The 20,021-nt window shown below is 38.3% G+C and overlaps 1 protein-coding gene across 3 annotated transcripts in view; it reads left to right on the top strand.

Annotated features, from left to right (window-relative positions):
• Positions 1–20,021, top strand: part of LOC139140638 (dynein heavy chain domain-containing protein 1-like) — an 89,875-nt gene that overhangs the window by 51,208 nt on the left and 18,646 nt on the right. For all 3 annotated transcript variants that reach the window (XM_070709996.1, XM_070709998.1, XM_070709999.1), the window contains 18 exons: positions 266–576; positions 1,426–1,678; positions 2,819–3,019; positions 3,394–3,503; positions 7,067–7,592; positions 8,010–8,129; positions 8,670–8,747; positions 10,065–10,291; positions 11,480–11,555; positions 12,360–12,505; positions 13,105–13,378; positions 13,607–13,777; positions 14,450–14,610; positions 15,373–15,576; positions 16,330–16,500; positions 17,006–17,101; positions 17,865–18,010; positions 19,517–19,790. In XM_070709996.1, the coding sequence (XP_070566097.1) occupies positions 266–576; positions 1,426–1,678; positions 2,819–3,019; positions 3,394–3,503; positions 7,067–7,592; positions 8,010–8,129; positions 8,670–8,747; positions 10,065–10,291; positions 11,480–11,555; positions 12,360–12,505; positions 13,105–13,378; positions 13,607–13,777; positions 14,450–14,610; positions 15,373–15,576; positions 16,330–16,500; positions 17,006–17,101; positions 17,865–18,010; positions 19,517–19,790 (3,545 nt within the window). The remainder of the gene's footprint in view (positions 1–265; positions 577–1,425; positions 1,679–2,818; positions 3,020–3,393; positions 3,504–7,066; positions 7,593–8,009; positions 8,130–8,669; positions 8,748–10,064; positions 10,292–11,479; positions 11,556–12,359; positions 12,506–13,104; positions 13,379–13,606; positions 13,778–14,449; positions 14,611–15,372; positions 15,577–16,329; positions 16,501–17,005; positions 17,102–17,864; positions 18,011–19,516; positions 19,791–20,021) is intronic.

Below are 20,021 nucleotides of genomic sequence, written 5' to 3' on the forward strand. Positions count from 1 at the left end.
TCTTTCAAACATTGGTACATTGACAGTTACAGCACTCCTCAGAAGAAATGAAGAAAGGATTTTCAATTGCATCAATTACATAAATGAGCAAATTCACCAATCCTAGAAGATGTCTTACACCACAGTCCTCCCCCCCACCTCCACACACACACACACACACACACACACACACACACACACACACACACACACACACACACACACACACACAAAATGTAGATTGGCACTGCTTACAGTCATCACTCTGACCGTTTGCCATTCACAGGTAGCCAACCCTGTCTGGAGTTACTTCGCGAGATGCTGAGCCACGGAGGTGTGTACGACAGACAGCGGCTGTACTTCAAACCGGTCGACGGAGCAAAGTTCATCGCAGCGGCCGTCTCACCCGGCGTACCGGGCATAGGCACCGGGACAGCCAATCAGATCATCCACCCAAGACTGGCCAGGTTGTTCACCATACTGAGTGTGTTCCCCATGTCCAGTGAAGCCGTGCACCAGGTGTACGGAAAACCGTTGCAGAGCTGGCTGGAAGAGTTCCCAGCATACTCCATAGCACATCACTATGAAATGGCACATGTGAGTAATAAATGCTCTCATGCATATTTTATTTTTATTTTATCAAACCGTATTTAATGGGGTTACCTGGTAAGCTTCAGTAATGATGCTCATCTTCCCCAGGGCCCTCAATTGTACATACAAACTGATACAAAGCAGAACTACGTGAAACATGACAATCCAAGCCAGCACAATACAATGCAATACAAACAATACAATGCAAACAAAAAAGTGAAGTGAACCAGGGCAAAGAAGACAAATGGACACACACCGAACAACAAAACAAATATAAAAGAAAGCTAAAATTCAAAACATTTAAATCATTCCCAATAAGCTTTAAAGGTAAGAAGTTTTAAAACTACTCAATGAGTTATGATCTTGTATTTAAATCAACATTATTCCACTGTTGTACACTATTTACAGTTAATCCTCAGTGGCAAAATTCCTTAGTTGGTCACAGGAACCACTAATAATTTTTGCACCTTAGATCTTGTAACTTTGAAGTGTTTTGAAATATTTGGTAATTTTTTTTTTCTCTAATACCAAATTTTTCACAGTGACCCCAGATTTTTATTCTTGATTTCGAATGGGAACGTGTATAGTTTCCTTCAGGAGAGTTTGATCAAAAGAAGAAATCTTTCAATTCCGAGTTGGATACTACCTTAAGATTCTGTCAGTTGCTATTTTCATCGCTCATTTATTTAGAAGTTCTAATGGGAATCTTGTCCAAGTTCTGTCGACTATTTTAGAATCCTTCCCTCCATGTGAACAGTCAGCTATCTATACAATTTGCCCATAGTTGCACTTTGAAAAGCTGTCAGGACCTACCTTCACTTCACCATAATGAGAACCATTACTGTGTCATTGCAGGCCATTCTATCAGCGACACTTGACCTCTACCACACCATCAAGAAAAACCTGACACCAACCCCAGTCAATGCTCACTACGTGTTCACACATCATGACATAGCACGCTGCGTCAGTGGCATGTTCCTACTGTCTCCTCGATCCAGGGGACGACCTAAACCCACCCGCCGGAAAGGAGGAGGTACTATATCTACTGCTGGTGTTGCCACCACAACCCCAGGAGGGATAGCAAGTAAACCACCCAGCACTACTCCAGGTAGGGCAAGAGATAGGTACCCTACCCACTATCAGAGGGTAGTTTAACCCTTTGAGTGCTGTAATGTTTCCCACCAAAATTTTAGTGCAACATTTTACCAATTTTTATGAATTTTTCTATAACATTTTTGATAATTTTGGATCAAATGGACATCACATTTCAGTGGCTACAGTATTCTATCAAAACTTTGGCAAAAATTAAAAAAAAATTTGAGTGGGGTTTATTTTATAAATGTGACAAAAATTGACTTTGGCGCTCAAAGGGTTAATCACCCTTTATACAAGTATTAGACACTTGTTACCCATCATTACATTAGTTCAAAGGTCATTCAGGACATAGCAAATGATATTTCAAGCTATATAGTACTGTGGGTATCAGGTTCAGGCTTTCAAATCAAGTCAGTTGAAATTCTTAAAAAGGCAGCTGAAGAGTGGTCAAAGTCTACCAGCATGACAACAGTCAAATAAAAATCTAAAATCATAACATGAGACAGCAATGAAACGTTACATAATCGGCTGTGCGCTCAGGTTGAGCTGCTATAAACTGAATAAATTACCAACCCACTTTAGTTTTGGCGTTTTGTTTCCTCATCAAATATTGGAGTCACTTGTTAACTCCTTCCTTCGCTAGTAAGTTAGCACTAGCAGTGACAATTGACACCCATTCAAAATATTTTCTAAACCTGCTTCGGACCAAGCCATTCCCCAACAGCGCAGAGTGGTGAACAACTCTGACATTTGAGCAGAGGGTGATTGGGGTTTATGTTTAGCAAGAGCTCAACTTAAAATCAGCGCTCTGATGCATCTGAATAAACTCCATCACCAAAATCAAAACAGTTCCTGCAATACCAAAGAAGACAGAGCCCATGATCAAATTTGCCACAAAATCAACAAAATCCTAGGGGTTCCAGTTGAATCTAAAAATTATGTGAGGCCCTCTAACTCCACATTGTTTTCATAACAGTGTTCATCAGGTTGACAACAGTCATATTACAAACTGAAGATGTTCATACAAATTGGTCTATTCTAAAAAGTACCAAATATAGTGAAAAATTGATACTTTGTAATATACTATTGTGACTTAAATGTATACATTTGCATGATATTCACGTACTACTTTTTTTAAAATTCAACTCTGCAGGCAAATCACAGAGTGTTCCCCTGATATTGTCAGATAATAACCAGGGAGTGTTGCGACACAGTCAGAGCTGGACATCAATGAGTTCTACAGACACCAGAGGTACCTCTGTGGCAGTGAGTCCACCCATGATGAGAGTGGTTGTACGGCTGTGGTGTCATGAGGTCACCAGGACGTATTTTGACAGACTCATCACAGAAGAAGGTAAATTAACATGATTAAAAGCGCCAGTAACTGTAACTTTTGATGGTTTTTCCACTGTTTTTTTGTTTTTAGTGTCAACCACACTTTCTTGTTCTACTCCCCAAGGCATGTTGAGATACACAGTTTTCAGTTTGTCAACTCGGCCTGTATGTGTGTAGACTGCGTTGTTATTGTTGACAAGTGAAACCTCTTCAGGACTACCCCCCCCCCCCCCCAGTAGAATTCAAACATAAACAATTCCACTGACTTGCTGGAAAATCTGCATTTCAGTCAGAATACAAGCCAGTATAATGTCTTTGGATCAACATTTACGTACAACTGTTTGCTCACTTTGTATGATTTTTTTTTTTGCATTCTCTTTTTTATAACTATAGATCGTGGTTGGTTCACCAGACAGCTTCATGAAACGGTAGAAAAACACTTTTGCACCGGTCGTGATAACTTTGGCCAGGAAATGGAAACCATCCAAGAAATACATGAACAGGTGAGAAGAGAAAAATTGTCAATTTGTGACTGCTGTCTGCAGTCCCAGTGAAAGGTCATTCTTCAAAACGTGTGTACGAATATGATTAAGGCAGAAAGGTCCTCAGGAACAGCCATTCATAGCCTCAAACTATGTAATTGTTTGAAGCCACCTGTTAGGGCTCATTTTGAAGCTCATGGGGTAACTAAAATTTTCACTGACTTATTTTTGCGAAAATCGAAAATTTATTTTTTCCGTTGAACTACCACGGGTATGGCTGCCATTTTGAAATTCAAGAATCGGTAAATTTTAAAGTTTGTGATTTTATTACCTTCTCGTGTCTATTTATAGACAGAGAAGGTATTAGAGTTGAAAACCAATATGCTGCTGTCAAGAACTTCCGTCTGTCAAGACTTCCGTCTGTCAAGATCCGTGGACGTCATGCCATTGTGATGGGTCATATCATAAACTGGTGGGGGTGTTCATGGCTCAGGTTGAGGTGTGGGAGAACGATTTTGAGCTATGACAAAAATCAAAAGGGACTTAGCGGCATAGCCACAGTGTTAAGCCTTTCTCCAAGGTTTCTTAGTTGACTACAATCTACTGTATTACAGACTACTGAGCTGACGTTAGGGGTACTCACTTTGTGTTTGCTCACTCTGTGAGCGCTAGTGTTTGGTACTGAGTTGCGTGGATATCCCCTCATGGCCTCACGTGATCTGGGCCTGCTGCATAATCTGCAGAGATGATCATATGCCTCCGAGTCTGAAAACTGTCATTGTGTAAGCCTGTCGGCATTTTCCTTGCATTTTTACCTTCTCGTGTCTATTTATAGAAGGTATTAGAGTTGAAAACCAATATGCTGCTGTCAAGAACTTCCGTCTGTCAAGACTTCCGTCTGTCAAGATCCGTTGACGTCATGCCATTGTGATGGGTCATATCATAAACTGGTGGGGGTGTTCATGGCTCAGGTTGAGGTGTGGGAGAACGATTTTGAGCTATGACAAAAATCAAAAGGGACTTAGCGGCATAGCCACAGTGTTAAGCCTTTCTCCAAGGTTTCTTAGTTGACTACAATATATTACAGACTACTGAGCTGACGTTAGGGGTACTCACTTTGTGCTTGCTCACTCTGTGAGCGCTAGTGTTTGGTACTGAGTTGCGTGGATATCCCCTCATGGCCTCACGTGATCTGGGCCTGTTGCATAATCTGCAGAGATGATTATATGCCTCCGAGTCTGAAAACTGTCATTGTAAAAGCCTGTCGGCATTTTCCTTGCATTTTTTCTCATTTAATTTTGCAAAATATCGGCGAGTACCTCAATATTTCAAGATAACCCTTTCTTCCCAATCGTTTCCTGGAGTTTCAGAGTTATATGAACGAAAATGAGTGAAAGTTTAGACAGGAAAATCGGACGTCGGCCATGTTCAATGTTTACAGTACAATCAGAAGTTTACGTGGAGGAATTAACCAACAAACACAGGAGTGTTCATGATGCCCGCCCTCTAGAGGCAGACCCTCCTATATGAAGTACCACATTTGATGCTTGTGGAAAGCTTGACCACACAATGGAGCATTTAAACTTTTAGAAAATGACAAACTGAATAAGAAGGTATTCAGAAAATGTCAAATACTGAGGAAAAATGCGCAAATATTCAAAATAAACAGGTTAACTGATTGGTCAGCTTTAAAAAACAATGAAAATGTTTATGATCAAAAGTTTTTGAGATGCGCACATTTTAACAAATACAAAATTATTAACGTTATAATATAAATAAGACCAAACTATTTTTTCAGGGATGGGACAGGTTGGAAATGAGGGGTGAGAGACAAAGGCACTCCTATTGCTGCATGTGGATGCAGCCACACCATTTCATTTACAGCATACTTATTCACTGTGTTGTGTTCAAGTTCCATATTGTACTGACTGTCATACAAGGATAACATAAGCAAATCAAATCAAATTAGAAAAGGATCAATGCTGTTGTGTGGATTTTGCTGAACATGGCTGATATTTCGCCCTATATATTTGGTATCCAGCAAAGGCATATTTTGATGTAAAGTCAAAATTAACACTACATTGCTGACAATATATTTTACCGTTTCTGCATGAATTTTTCTTTTTTAAATTATAGTATATTAGTACTTCAAACAGATTAACAGTTATCGTGATGTCAACCCATAATTTTACATCATAAAGACTGTAATTCTGCCAACTTTTTTTGTTTTTCAGTCATTTTATAAATTTTGCACTGCACAAGATGATTGAACAAATTGCAATGTTTGAATTTGTAAACTCAAAGAATAAAAATCCTTTGGTCACAAATTAAATTATTTTTTGAAAAGAAATTTACTCTTAAACACTTTTAGCATATGTTCTTTACACGGTCATGTATTTCAAGGAAAATATGCCTATTAAAAACAGTAATTTCTTCACTTTCAATTTTTTTTCAATACTATGACAATTATCAGCCATGAGGTTATACAAACACAAGACCAGATAGGCGTTTTTCATCATTTCCACAGGACTCTTTGGAAAATCCATTAAAAACAGTTAAAAGTGACTGGAAATGATCACTTGGTATACATTAATTTACAGATGCCAGGTTGTGTATTTCACATGCACTCAGGTCAGTAAGGAAGTGCGTCATTACTATTTTGGACTGTTAATTCTTATTTCTGAATTGTTTAACTTTTTTCCACATTGAACTATCTTTAGGCAGTTTATACTGTAGCTTAGAATTTTTTGATTGATGTATTTAATCATCTTTTGGGTTCTTTGGGTCCATATCCCACCTCATGCCCCTACATCATCAACTATTTACCAACAACTCCATGCCAACAACCAATTACCTGACCTGGCCACACATTAGAGAAGGTACAGCGTCATTGACGGTATTTTTTCTCTTGTACAAAATTTCGCACAGTGACCCCAGATTTTATGCTTGACTTTGAAAAGGAGTTATTTAAAGTTTCCTTCTAGAAAGTTTGAGTGAAAGTTTAAGTCTTCCAGTTTCAAGGCGCATACTACAACGTACCTTAATGGCTTTCTATTTATGCAACAGTTTTTAAACCTCTCATTTTTAACACAACTGACCAAAGGTCAGCTGTGTTATTGTGGTTGAGTTGATCATGTCGGACAGTGAAAAATTTTTTCAAGTAAATGACCAATATTTGACCTTACAATTTTGCACATTTCTACAAAATTCCCAATTTATCAATTTAAAATAATCTTTACATACTTGTGAAGTCAGATTCTTTCTGAAGATACTTAAAATAGCATTGTTACAAAAGGTATAATTATGTAAATGCACATTTCAGAAAGCTTTTGTTTTTAGAGATATTGTGTATCTAGACTCCGTTTCAAAAAGTTCTTATTTTAATATTGTGTGAAAGTACAGTTCTTGTGATCAATCAGATAATTCATTGTGATTTTGCTGTCATGAATCATTACGAAAAGATAGCAATAAATGTGATTTTGTGCACGAGTATACAGATCAATTTCATATCCATTGATATTATTCACTGAATCTAAGAGGGTTTCTGTTGACAATCCTGACATCTTCATTCCTAATTCCTCCAGGCTGAATCAGAAAGTGAGGCATCTTTCCTTAAAACTCCCGAGAGGTCAAGCAAGCGTCTGACTCCACTGCCGTCCACGCCTGGCCTCAGCTCTGCGACCTCCAGCCGCAGGACGCCCATGCCAGAGCGGTCATCACGAAGGTCAAGTCTTGCCAAGGAGGAGTCGAAGACTCCTCAACCAGAGACTGTTAGCCAGAGTGATGACAAGAAAGCTGAAATCCCCAGTGGTGAAAAGCCGGATGCTGTTTCCAAAGAAACAGAAGATGTGGCGCCTTCTACAGAGAAAGTAGAGGAAACCCAGAAGGCCAAGGAGGAGAAGATAGATGAACCCGAGCAAAAAGTTGATGAAGAGAAAAGTGATAGAAAAGATGAGAAAGGTGATGCAGAGAAAACAGATGAAAAAGAGGAGAAAGTTGATGAAGAGGAGATTGATAAACAAGAGAAAGACAGTGAAGATGAAGATTCTATTGATGAGGATAATGGCAGTGTGACACCAAAGACAAAGTCAGCTTCACATTCAGGACAAGGTATGACATTGATGAAAGGCTGTTGATATTCAGAATCAGGTTTAGTATTTAAGGATTCAGTGTACTCAAAGGGTTAATATCTATTAAAAGTACTTAAACTGCATACAATATGTCCAATATATTTTGAAAACTTCTGTATTTTATCTTTTACCTGAGCTGCTAGATTCATCTAGTGTGTCAGGCCGTCAGCCACAAAAAAGGACAAAGGACAAGATAAGCCAACTGAATCATCATAACATTCTGTATTTATTGGACTGTTCATAGGTGCGACTGTGGACTGTTTTATGTAAGGAACAATTTAGTACAGATGTGTAGAGAGGGTTCGTGGCATACAATGAAAAGATTTTAAGTGATTCATAGATATTGTATGAAACACCCCCCCTGGCAAAAAATGGACGTATTTCTTTCTATGTGTAGACTCTGATGCCCACAAGAGGAAAGTGAGCACACCAAGGACTGGAATCACCACCACAGAGACAACCACCCCAGACAGTGACAGAGATACCACCACAGAATCCAGGGCTACCACAGCAACAGGTATTGAAATCATACCATGTTGGAAGTCCCTTTCTGTAGAACATGCCGTGGGGACAGATATTTTGACTCTCAAATTTTTCAACCCTTTTCTGCTCTACCACTTGAGCGGACTCGTTTTGAAGTAGCAATTTTGAAATTCAAATATTGGAAAATTTACGGTTTTGTTTCTTTGCTATCAAAATCTGCACTTTGACCTCTGATTTTTAATCTCAGTTTTGAGAGAGAATGGTTGAAAGTTTCCTCGAGAAAAGCTACAGCAAAAATCCAAGCCTTTCACTTTCAAGATGCCTACTAACTTACTAGGGGACGGATGGCATGGATGGGGAAAGATGGAGTTTTATCTGCAATTTTAGCTGATATTGTATTAAGTAGTACAAACCTGTGCATAAAAAGAGCACAAGAATAGTAACATGTCATTTCATTCCAAAGAAGATCATTTGATATACTTTTCCATTTTATCAGCATTGTGTGCATGTACGTAGTTGTTGCCCCCGTACATCATTTTCACTTTACATTGAGTACCTAAATGTTTGATTTCAGGGACATATACTGAAGACGATGCCACAACTGAGCATCACTCACCAAGATCTGAAGACGCCAGGAAGATTTCAGTCACAGGTATGAGTGATGTCAGGTTTCCATGTTTCAACCATTCTACATGTACAGTACATATACTTCAATGGCCATCTGCATATTTTAAAGTGCCAGTAGCTGTAATTGTTTTATTACTTTTTTCACTACTTTTGTTCTGTGTATCAATTGCAAGTTCTTGTTCTACCCATTGAAGCACGTTGAAATACCAACTGTTTTGCTTGTCAACACAGCGTCTATATATATGTAAAATGCACTGTAATTGTTTACATTTGAATTTGAGATCTGGACTACAATTCAGTTGTCAACAATAACAATGCAGTTTACACATGATTGTATAGGTTGAGTTGACAGGCTGAATACTGTGTATCTCAACATGCTTTGGGGAGTAGAAACATAAAAATGTAGTTAAGGTAGAACGCGCCTCGGAACAAATATTCAGACTCTCAAACTTTTACAATACTTTTCTGATGTACCACTTGTTTGGATTCATTTTAAAGCTCTTTGCGTTAGAAAAATTTTCATGGGCTTAGTTTTTCGAATTTGAAAATTTCATGTTTCTCCATAGAGTTAACACAGGGATGGTTGCCATTTTGAATTTTAAATATCAGTAAATCTTGGGTTATTTGTATCTCTAGTACTAAAATTTGTGAGGTGACCCCCGATTTTTATTCTTGATTTTGAAAGAGAATAGTTGAAAGATTCCTTAAGGAAAGTTTGAGCAAAAGTTTAAGTCTTTCAGTTTCAAGGGGCATACTACCTTTATACTTAGCATAAAAACAAAAGTAGTGAAAAGATCATCAGAAGTTATAGCTACTTTCCATATAAGGGTTTAGAAGTTAACAAGGGTTTATAGTTAAGGATGTACGATCGGTAAAATTAAAAGTAATGTCATTTCTCTAAATTGTCGATTTTGGATTCTCCTTTGTAAGTATTATCAAAATGTGTGATAAAATATAGGGGTCACCGCGCTTGTTTTTGAGATACATGACCATGAATTTTGCCATTTATGAGAAAAAATGCTGAGTCAGCATTTTTTCACCAATGCATTTTCTATGGACGAAATTTATCTCAAAAGTTAGCCCGGTGACCATATCATTTTATTTGATCACTATTATTTATTTCTCTAGACTGAGCTTTGTCCAAATTTTCATGAAAATGACAATAGTAGAAAGTGATTTTCCAGCAAATTTCGATGTAATCCTATGGGAAGTGACAAATTCCATGCGGCGTACCGCTCGTACATCCTTAACAGCTGAAAATGTGTCTTTAAAATGCTTTGAATTCTATTCACACTTTAGAGTTTCTGTCTTGTTGACAATTGTTCATAATTTCGTCTCTCAGATAGAGACACACATACAGGCAACGGTAGCAGGGTGGGTGCATCAGCCGGAATCCTACGCCAGTCTGCAACCCCATCAACACCGGGGGTGTTGAAACCCAACACCCCGCGAGATGCTGACAGTGGGCGGCCATCGGGGGCGTATCGACGAGGTGTCACGTTCAAACCTGGACTGATCGGTGACGCATCTCACGGTAGATATCATGGACCACTACTCAGCATGGACCAGGTGAATATCTAATCTCCATATCTCCAATGTCGTACTTTAAACAGCTAATACTGGTGTTATACCAAAATTCTGTACAATTCACCTTTGACCTCACTGTGTTACAAATTTGAAAACCTGATCAATTTTTCCCAAACGAAAGTATTTCAAGCAAAGCCAAGCAGATTTTTCTGACTGTTATTTTGTATGTACTATTTAATGGCAGAATACAACTTAGTGCGGGTATATGCTTTGCAGTTATTCACAAACAACACTCAGTGACAGTATACCATAAGGTTTTGACCAGTGACAGGCACAATATATATGCACAAGTGATAGCAACTGCATATATGGAGTGAACTTGTCAAAACCAGAGTGGTATAAGTGTTGTGAGGTGGTTTATTGGTATTATTTATTGAAATTCTGCCGTGAAACATTAATTCAAAAGGGGAGATTTCTCTGACTTAGAACTTGCACATGGTCCAACCGTCAGTAGATTTTCGATCGGATTTGAACTCACAACATATGTCACCAAGTCACCTACAATGTACATGTACCAATTTTATGTTCAAGTCTTGAATAATCAGATTGCTGTATTTGTACCATCAATAGCTACTGTGATACCATAATGTAGTAGTAGGTATTTTCAGTTGTGAAAATATCTACTATAATATCATGATATCGTAGTGGATATTTTCAGGTGTGCAAAAGTTAATAGTTAAGGTAGTATGCACCTTGAAAGTGAAAGACTTAAACTTTTGCTCAAACTTTCCGTAAGGAATCTTTCAACCATTCTCTTTCAAAATCAAGAATGAAAATCAGGGGTCACCATGCAAGTTTTGATACTAGAGAAACAAATTACCCCAGATTTACAGATATTTGAAATCCAAAAAGGCCACTATCCCTGTGTTAACTCTATGGAGAAAAACAAAATTTTTGAATTTCGAGTATAAAAGTTTTAGAGTCTGAACATCTGTCCCCGAGGCGCGTTCTATCTTAATTTTATCAATAGTCTTGTTGGAACATGATGGTGGCTTGGCAGTGTTTTACGCAAGAGCAGTAGGAATTTTCAGCTCATCAAATCAACATTTTGGTTGAAGCCCACCGTTTGAATATACTTGTACCGACACATTGGAATGTTAGAGTGATATGATAGTCAAAACCAATGATTCAAATCTTTGCTGATGCAGAACATTGTGTTTTTCATGGTAGATTTGTCTGCCCGGTGAAAGCCTATCTGATATCATCTTCAGTCAGTATCTGTACTCAGCCAATTCCAGGGAAAGAGGTAAGTTACATCTGCTTAGAGAATTTTGGTAGATATCAAGACAAGCATCTAATGCTCAATTTCCAAATAAATATATTCATAAATGCAAACTGCACTAATAAGTATTCCCTCTCCAAAAATGGCCTCATGATTGTTTTGTAGTGAATAATGTTAACCTGCAGAAGAGTTTCTTAGAGAGCCTTTCACTTAAAATGAATAAACCCTTTCACCATAATGGTTTGGCCCAAACTAATGGTTTATAAATGGTGATTGTGGACCTGTTTAAAGGGCATAAAGGATGAACTGGTTAACACATATCTCCCCTCCCCCCATCCCTCCAGATTATGATGACTTGTAATGCAGCGTAGTGCTATCCAAAAGAATTCTATTCTTGAGCACAGTAGCACAGCAGTTGCTTGTCGATATGGAACACAAGTCTTTGTACTGTGTCAGTATTGAACTACTAATGTTCAGTATGTCATTTAAAACAAAGCAATTGAAATATTTTTAGGAATACAGACTTCAACTGTATATCAGAAGTTACGTTTGAAGAATTGTGGATATCGGCAAAGTAAACAAAGTTGTACTCTTGTCTGTGCATATTTTTTTCACTTTCAAATTCATTAAAGAATTTGCTGTACAAACAGGCAAAGCTACAAAGAATGAGTTTTTCATACTAGAGTGAAACTTTTGAGAATATGAAATTCTGACTTTGGTAACTTTGAAGTGTTAGGTCTAATTTTTTGAAACTGAATGATGTACATGGAGAATCTTGCATGTAATGTTGCTCAAACTCACATTCCTGTTTTTGCCCTATTGTGCCAGGCTACAGTGAAAGCAGTGATAGCTCTCTGATGGACGGAGTACAGAGGTGCCTGCTCCTCTACAATGAGAAATATCCAGCCAAGAAATTGGACCTGGTTCTCTTCAAAGAAGCTCTGCTTCACGTTGCTAAACTGACAAGAGTTCTTGTGAGTACAATCATGATTAAAAATCATCGATCCATGACTGAAGTGTCGCTTGAAAAATTAATGTTGTGTAATGTGTGATATATCTGTACCATCCTACTGTACCATGAAGTAATTATTTACATGCTTGTCCTTCTATTCTTATGGTATTTCTAGCCAAAAATATTTACAAAGCTACCTGTAGGATATACTGGAAGATCAGTTACTTGAAAGCACTTCTCTGTGTGCTCTCTCTGTGAGATAAGTGAGCAGCGCCCTCAAGCGATGAATCTTCCCAGCTAATTGCACCATTAATTCATCACAATGATAACTGTTCTCACCAAATATTTTGCATAGCAAAAGAATGGTATAATTTCTGAAGGACTAGCATATGTTCACCTAGTTTAAGATTTAGTTTGTATAGTAAAGAAATTTTGCTTGATAATGTCAGAATGAAGTTCAAGTCCCCCTTGTTGAATGTCAATTGAGTTCAGAGTATTTGAATGCAATGTCACCATTCATGGTAATTATCTTCTTGTATTTAAAATTTCATTTCAGTCAGAATATTGTTCAACTCTGATTTTGGAACCATCTCTAACAATGATTTTAATTCTATTGCACAGAGTATTTCCGGTGGCAATGCGTTGCTGTTGGGCAAAACTCACTGCACTGGCCGAGGTTCTCTGACGAAACTGGCTGCCTACGCTGCCCGGTGTCGACTCTACGAAACCCGGCCATCCACCAGGGATGACCACACCGTCAACCGACAGAAGTTACGACAGCACATCAAGGAGGCCAGTCACATGGCAGGCTTGCAGGGAAAACCAGTTGTTTTGCTCGTCAGGGATGTACTTGGTAAAGATTGCCTGCTGGATATTTCAGCTGTGATGAGAGAAGGTGAGAAAATAAAATCATAAATGAAAAGTGAAATCTTCTAGATTTTACTTTTGCAAGCTATTCTGCTACAGTACTGGTGATATCCCATGATTCACTGTGATTTTTAGCTTCTCGTCTATTTATAGACAGAGAAGCTATGAAAAAATTATCAGTCATATCTAAAAATAATACCAAGCCTGGTATTGAGGTTCCGCTTTCAATCGTTCTACACTTTCACATTTGTTTCAGGGACTATTCCAAACCTATACACCGAGGAGGAAATCGATGAAATTGCAACTACCATGTTGCCAGGGTCAAAGGGTGGAGGTCACAGAGGTCAAAGGTTAGAGATGGCGGTGGACCGATTCTATAGGCGTGTCTGTAACAATATGCATGTTGTCATGTGCATGGATTTCACTGGTAAGTTGGCAAGGAAAGAGAAAGAACTGTTTGAAAGATGATAGTCATTGAGAGATAAACAATTCTGTCACACTTGATGAGGAATGATATTCATTGCAAGTGCATGGCTGAATCTGATGCTAGATTTAGCAATCTGATATGTTCTTGGCACTGAGGAGTTTACCAAGTGACATTAGTTTATGATACATTGGTATAGTTTTACATGGAGTAGGCTGTAAGCCAAGGATGACAATTGTCACGGTTTGTAAAGTTTATAGCAAATGAGACAGTCATACCGGCATTTTTTAACAGTAAGTTGACGAGTGAGAAGTCTTTTGTACAAAAGTAAAATGGTGCCTTATTAAAGAATTGATGCTTGATCTAATTAGTTATCATTGGACATCTTTGCATACTAGTGTTCTAGCAATTACTTGTCAATGGTGTGCTTGGGTGAATATTTCCTAGTTTCAGACTGCTTAGTCTCTAGAGGGCAGCGCAGCCTAGTAGCATCCTAACAAAAATTTTACAACTTACTTACCTTATGATTATTTGGTTTTAATGCATTGAAAGATAACATAAATAACATATATGTGTCACACTGTTGGCAAAAAGTGTACTTTGCTTCAAGTGAGGTCTAAAATTTGTGCGCTGGCCCATATTTACAAACCTGTTGTAACTTATATTTTTTCCTAGACATCAACTACACCAAGGCCATAGACACACTGCAGATGTTCCCCACTCTACTCACTCACAGCTGCTGCGTCGATGTGTACTTTCCCTGGACCCATGATGCATTGGTCAGTGTGGCCACCCAGTGGATGAGACGAGAAACAAAAGACAAACACTCCGGGAAGGTATGGACTGGCTCTTGGCCATGATCTGACTTTTAATTATATGCCACCTTTTGAGGTGTTTGTGACCCGAGACAAAATTTCTGGTTTCTGTGTGTATAACATCTGAATTTGAAAGAAATGTCTATTTAAAGATGGTGTTTTCAATCAGGTTCAAACTCACAACCTTTATAAACTTTAAATAAACTTTATAAACTGTTTAGTTCATGGCTTTTCTCATACAGTGTCAAGCAATACAAAAAAATACTTGCGCTAAGAAAGAAAAATGAAAGTCACAACTTACGACTATTACAACAATGTAAAAACACAAAATGGAAAAGACAAAAAACACACATAAAATTTCAAAAAGGGAGGTGTCAACCTAATTGTTAATAAGATGGCATAATGATGATGAAATTTCTTTCATGTGATTGAAGCAAAGAGCTAAATTTAACATCTCTGGACGAACTATTTCATATTTTTTCCCTGTTGTACATAAAACTTAACTTACAAATTTGGTTCTGTGCCCTAGCTCTGTTTGCACCTGGACATTGCATCTGTGGATCTGCTGAACATCTTTCACAAAGATGATCAGATAATCAGGGGCAAGCTTATTCATGATTTTGTACACTAAAACCGATTCATTATTAAACGATACCCTGTCACGAATAGGCAAGATTCAAAAAAATCTTGATTTCAGTAATAAAAGGATTTCAGTAACAAATTTAAAAGTCAATTCTGACAAGAGATGTTGATGTTTAGTATTTTTTCTCTGTCTTTTCACAGCTGCATTACATTCCATGGAGGACAGAGGACCCCGCCGGTCAGATCTCAGCTGTGTGTCACGCCATGGCTTACATCCATCAGTCTTCAGAACACATCATAGAGGGCCTCTTCAAAGCACAGATCAAGTTCTTCACACCGGTGACTTTCTTGGAGTTTATCGATCTCTTCAAGCACATTGCATCCAAGCTGGCCAGATCCCATAAAGTAAGTTATGAATTTACGGCCATCTGTCCGAGAGACCGTTGAAATTCAACTTCTTCTATTTGATGATTTGTAAAAGCTTTGAGCCTGCGGAATGAAATCACATTTTTACTGATGATGGTGAGATTTGAATTTCTATTGAAATGTCATCATTTTGTGGTGTGGCAACCGTCTGATTCATAGACACACGACTACAAGAACTTTCAACAGATATTACCACAACTCTCCACCAGAGATATTACAGTAGATTTTCATTCCTAGGTGGCTACACCATTTTAAAGTTTACTCAAAATTGCTATTATTATCAGTGACATACAACTAGGCCCATGCTGGTAGTGGCCATACTGTAATATGTAGCCTGTAATGTGAGTGGTACAATGTCAAGGTGCATGATGTGATCTTCATCAGCACAGTGACATTTGATACAGATCCTTACAAAACTGTTCATGAGTACATACTTGGTTCAACTTTAAAACTTATCACCCCCAGTTCGCTGTGTACAGGTCCAACTTTACCATAGAAAACAGTGGATTTGGGACAAACCATGGTGGTGAAAGTTTAAAACTTATCACACCAAGGCCAACTTTGATGAATATTTAATGAGTATCTAAAAGATTAATACATAATTTTCATCATACTTTGTTCAAAGAGCAGCTAGAAGAGCCAACAGAACTCTTGATTCCACCCACTTTCTTGCAATCCTCAGTTCTCAGGAATATATTGATGACATGTTGTTAATGTTGCTGTCTCTCGCAGAAAACGGTCATCAAGTTTGAGAGGGCACTGAGCAGAATCAACGTAGCATATGACACGATATCCAGCTACAACAACGACGTTGACAGGCTGACTCCAATGCTACAGGAGGCAACAAGGACTGTCGAACAGAGACACAAAGAAGTGGATCACTTCAAAGCAGAATATCAAAAGGTATGACCTTTGACCCCCATGTGGCAGTGGTTGATGATATTAGCCAATCAGATTCAATTTTCATTGGTTTGCTTGCAGAGCAAACTTTGTGGGTGCTATTACATGTAAGGACATCCCACATTGATTATTAAACAACAACTAAAGTCAGACAATCAGATTCTGCAACTCCATGGCTTCAAAGTCATTGTACAGTAAAAATTTATGCTGTGATTGTCCTTGCAATTAGCATATCAAACCACAGCCAACAAGATGTCACAATTTCACAGACTTTGCATCAGGCAGCCAATCGTATCTTCTGCTCTTTCTGGCTTCATTCTCATCTTGAATTCAACCAACCAATCAAATGTCCCGATTCCGTGCAAATGACACACATCATCAATTCAAGGTCAAGGGCAAGGTCCTTGAGTCAAGAAACCAAACTCAAACCTCTCAAATGCGATAAATGTTGATTTATCATCATGTTACTTGAACAAATTCAAAAAGATTGAATTGTGAATGTTGACAGGCCAAAGAAGAGTGTGCCCGAGATGAGGAGGAGATTGCAAAGTTGTCAGCACCGTTGGAAAATTTGAAGAAACACGCACAAGAAGAGAAAGAAAAGGTAAATGGTTTCCTTTTGAGAAGTTACTTGAAGAGATACGTGATTTTAATGCAGACCAGTCTGATACAGTAATACTTAGACAGAAATACATTTTTACTGTATGTGGTTTATTGATCACTGTGTTTCCTACGCAACACACACTACTGTACTGTATACGCTTAGTCAATGGTACAGTTGTAATAAACCCTTAAAGTTTCAAAAATTCCTTCATTGGTATGGCTGTAAGTTACCAAAAACCAATGAATGCAAAAACAAAACAAATACACCGCTCAGAAGTAAACTTGAGTTTGATGTATTCAGCAAACTGTCATGCATCGTCAACCTAGTAATAGAATTAATGTAAGGATGAAAAAGTTGCACCTATGTAGTTGTGTGAATGGTTCTACTCCGGAATAAAAAGGACGCATGATGTTCTACTGACCCAGTAAGCCCGAGAGGTCACATGATGGTGGTATAAACAAACACATATGTACAAACACGTGAGGAAATATACATATATCTATGTACATTGGCGCAAGTGATTTCATTTGAACCTCTGTCCATTCGAATTTCAGGTTTGACCCATTATCTAAAAACACTGTATTTGGATTACACATAGAGAGTGAATGTAAGAGACGCTGAAACAGTGAAATGGTCTGCACGGGAAACACAGCAGATGCTGTTGAGATATCACTGTGCATACTTTCACCAAGCATCAATCTCTATACTCTTGCCCGTAAAAGAAATTACAGTTTGTAACTTTGTCATTTTGTTTTAATACCAGGTTGATCCCATCTACGAAGCTGCTTTGGAAGCACTAAAGAGTCTTGACCCAAAGAGCATTGAAGAGCTGCGTACATACGCTGCACCGCCAGTCATGGTCATCAACGTAGTCAATGCTTTGTGTCTTCTGTTTAAACAACCATACGAGTAAGTCAAGAAAAACGTATTGTAAGGTGGCGTTGCGCTTAATTAACGCACTTTCATTCAGAGCACTATTTCTCATCAAAGATGACATGAAAACCTCCTCATACTATACCTATTGATAATTTATTCAGTTTTAAGTCTGTTTTTCTTGACCACGGACACCGTCCGGGGGGACTTATAGGTTTGGTCATGTCCGTGCGTGTGTGCGTGTGTCCGTGCGTGCGTCAGTCCGTCCGTCCGTCCGTTCACGCAGATATCTCAGAGATGCCTGAAGCGATTTCATTCAAACTTGATACAAGGATTACTTCATATGTCATACAGATGCACGTCGATTTGTTTTGTGATACGATCCAATAGGGCTTCCAGGCGGCCATTTTATTACGATATTTTCATGTACAGAGCCATAATTCAGGCATGTTTCAACTGATTTTATTCAAAGTTGGTACAAGGACATTGACCAATGTCATAGATATGCATGTCGATTCTTTTTGTGATACGATCCAATATGGCCGCCGTGCGGCCATTTTGTTACGATTTTTTCATGTACAGAGCCATAACTCAGGCATATCTCAACCAATTTCATTCAAAATTGGTACAAGGACATTGACCTATGTCATACATATGCACGTCAATTTGTTTTGTGATACGATCCAATATGGCCGCCAGGCGGCCATTTTATTACGATTTTTTCATGTACAGAGCCATAACTCAGGCATGTTTCTACAGATTTTATTCAAAGTTGGTACAAGGACATTGACCAATGTCATACAGATGCACGTCAATTTGTTTTGTGATACGATCCAATATGGCCGCCATGCGGCCATTTTGTTACGATTTTTTCATGTACAGAGCCATAACTCAGGCATATCTCAACCAATTTCATTCAAAATTGGTACTAGGACATTGACCTATGTCATACATATGCACATTGATTTGTTTTGTGATACGATCCAATATGGCCGCCAGCAGGCGGCCATTTTATTACGATTTTTTCATGTACAGAGTCATAACTCTGGCATGTTTCTACAGATTTATTCAAAGTTGGTACAAGGACATTGACCAATGTCATAGCTATACACATCAATTTGTTTTGTGATACGATCCAATATGGCCACCATGTGGCCCTTTTATTACGATTTTTTCATCTCCTGAACTACAACTCAGACATGTATCAAGCAAATTTATTCAAAAGTATTTTTATCACAGACCTAATGAAGAGGACTCTATCCTCTCTGAGGACCTGTAATCAAAGCACTCATTAACAAGTGGGGACTGTGTCATCAACGATGACTTGTTCTTGATAAAAGAAACTGCCTTCAAATACCTTTTCATAGCTAATAAAGTGGTACTGAGAAACATCTGTAATTTATCTACTTTTAGTCGTACACATAATACTTTTTTGCAGAAAGAAAATGTCGAAAATTTTCGCATTCTTTTTGAAAAATGCTTTCACAGCCATGTTTGGTTTGAATTTCTCTGGCATTAACACTGTTTTATCTTTTATTTTAGTTGGGCGAGTGGCAAAGCCCTCATATGCCGGGATAACTTCTTTGAAGACCTGGAATTCTACGACAAGGAGAATATGCCGGATGAAATATTCCACAAGCTCAACGTCCTCTTCATCCAGGATCCAGAGTTCAGGCCGGAAGTGGTGATGAAGTCCAGTGTGGCGGCAGCCCCGCTCTGCCGATGGGTTCACGCTGTTTACGCGTATATTGAGATCCACAGAAACCTGGCTCCAAAGCTGGAAGCTGTCGCTGAACACGAGGCCAAGATAGAAGAGGTAAGGTGGATCAATGAAAAGCTTGATTCATCTCACCTCCATAGCTTGAGGAGAAGTTGCCTATGAGATTTTGGTACCTTGCACAGATGTGTCTAGGTCTGAGATGAGGAACATGGACATGTTTGAATTTTAAAATACACCAAGTTTTTTTGATTTTTTTTAAACATTTTTTTTTATTTCGAGTTCTTCCCTTTTTACAACAGATGACTTAGATGAAAAGAAAAGAAAGAG

This window comes from Ptychodera flava, chromosome 9, assembly GCF_041260155.1.
Source record: "Ptychodera flava strain L36383 chromosome 9, AS_Pfla_20210202, whole genome shotgun sequence".
NCBI lineage: Eukaryota > Metazoa > Hemichordata > Enteropneusta > Ptychoderidae > Ptychodera > Ptychodera flava.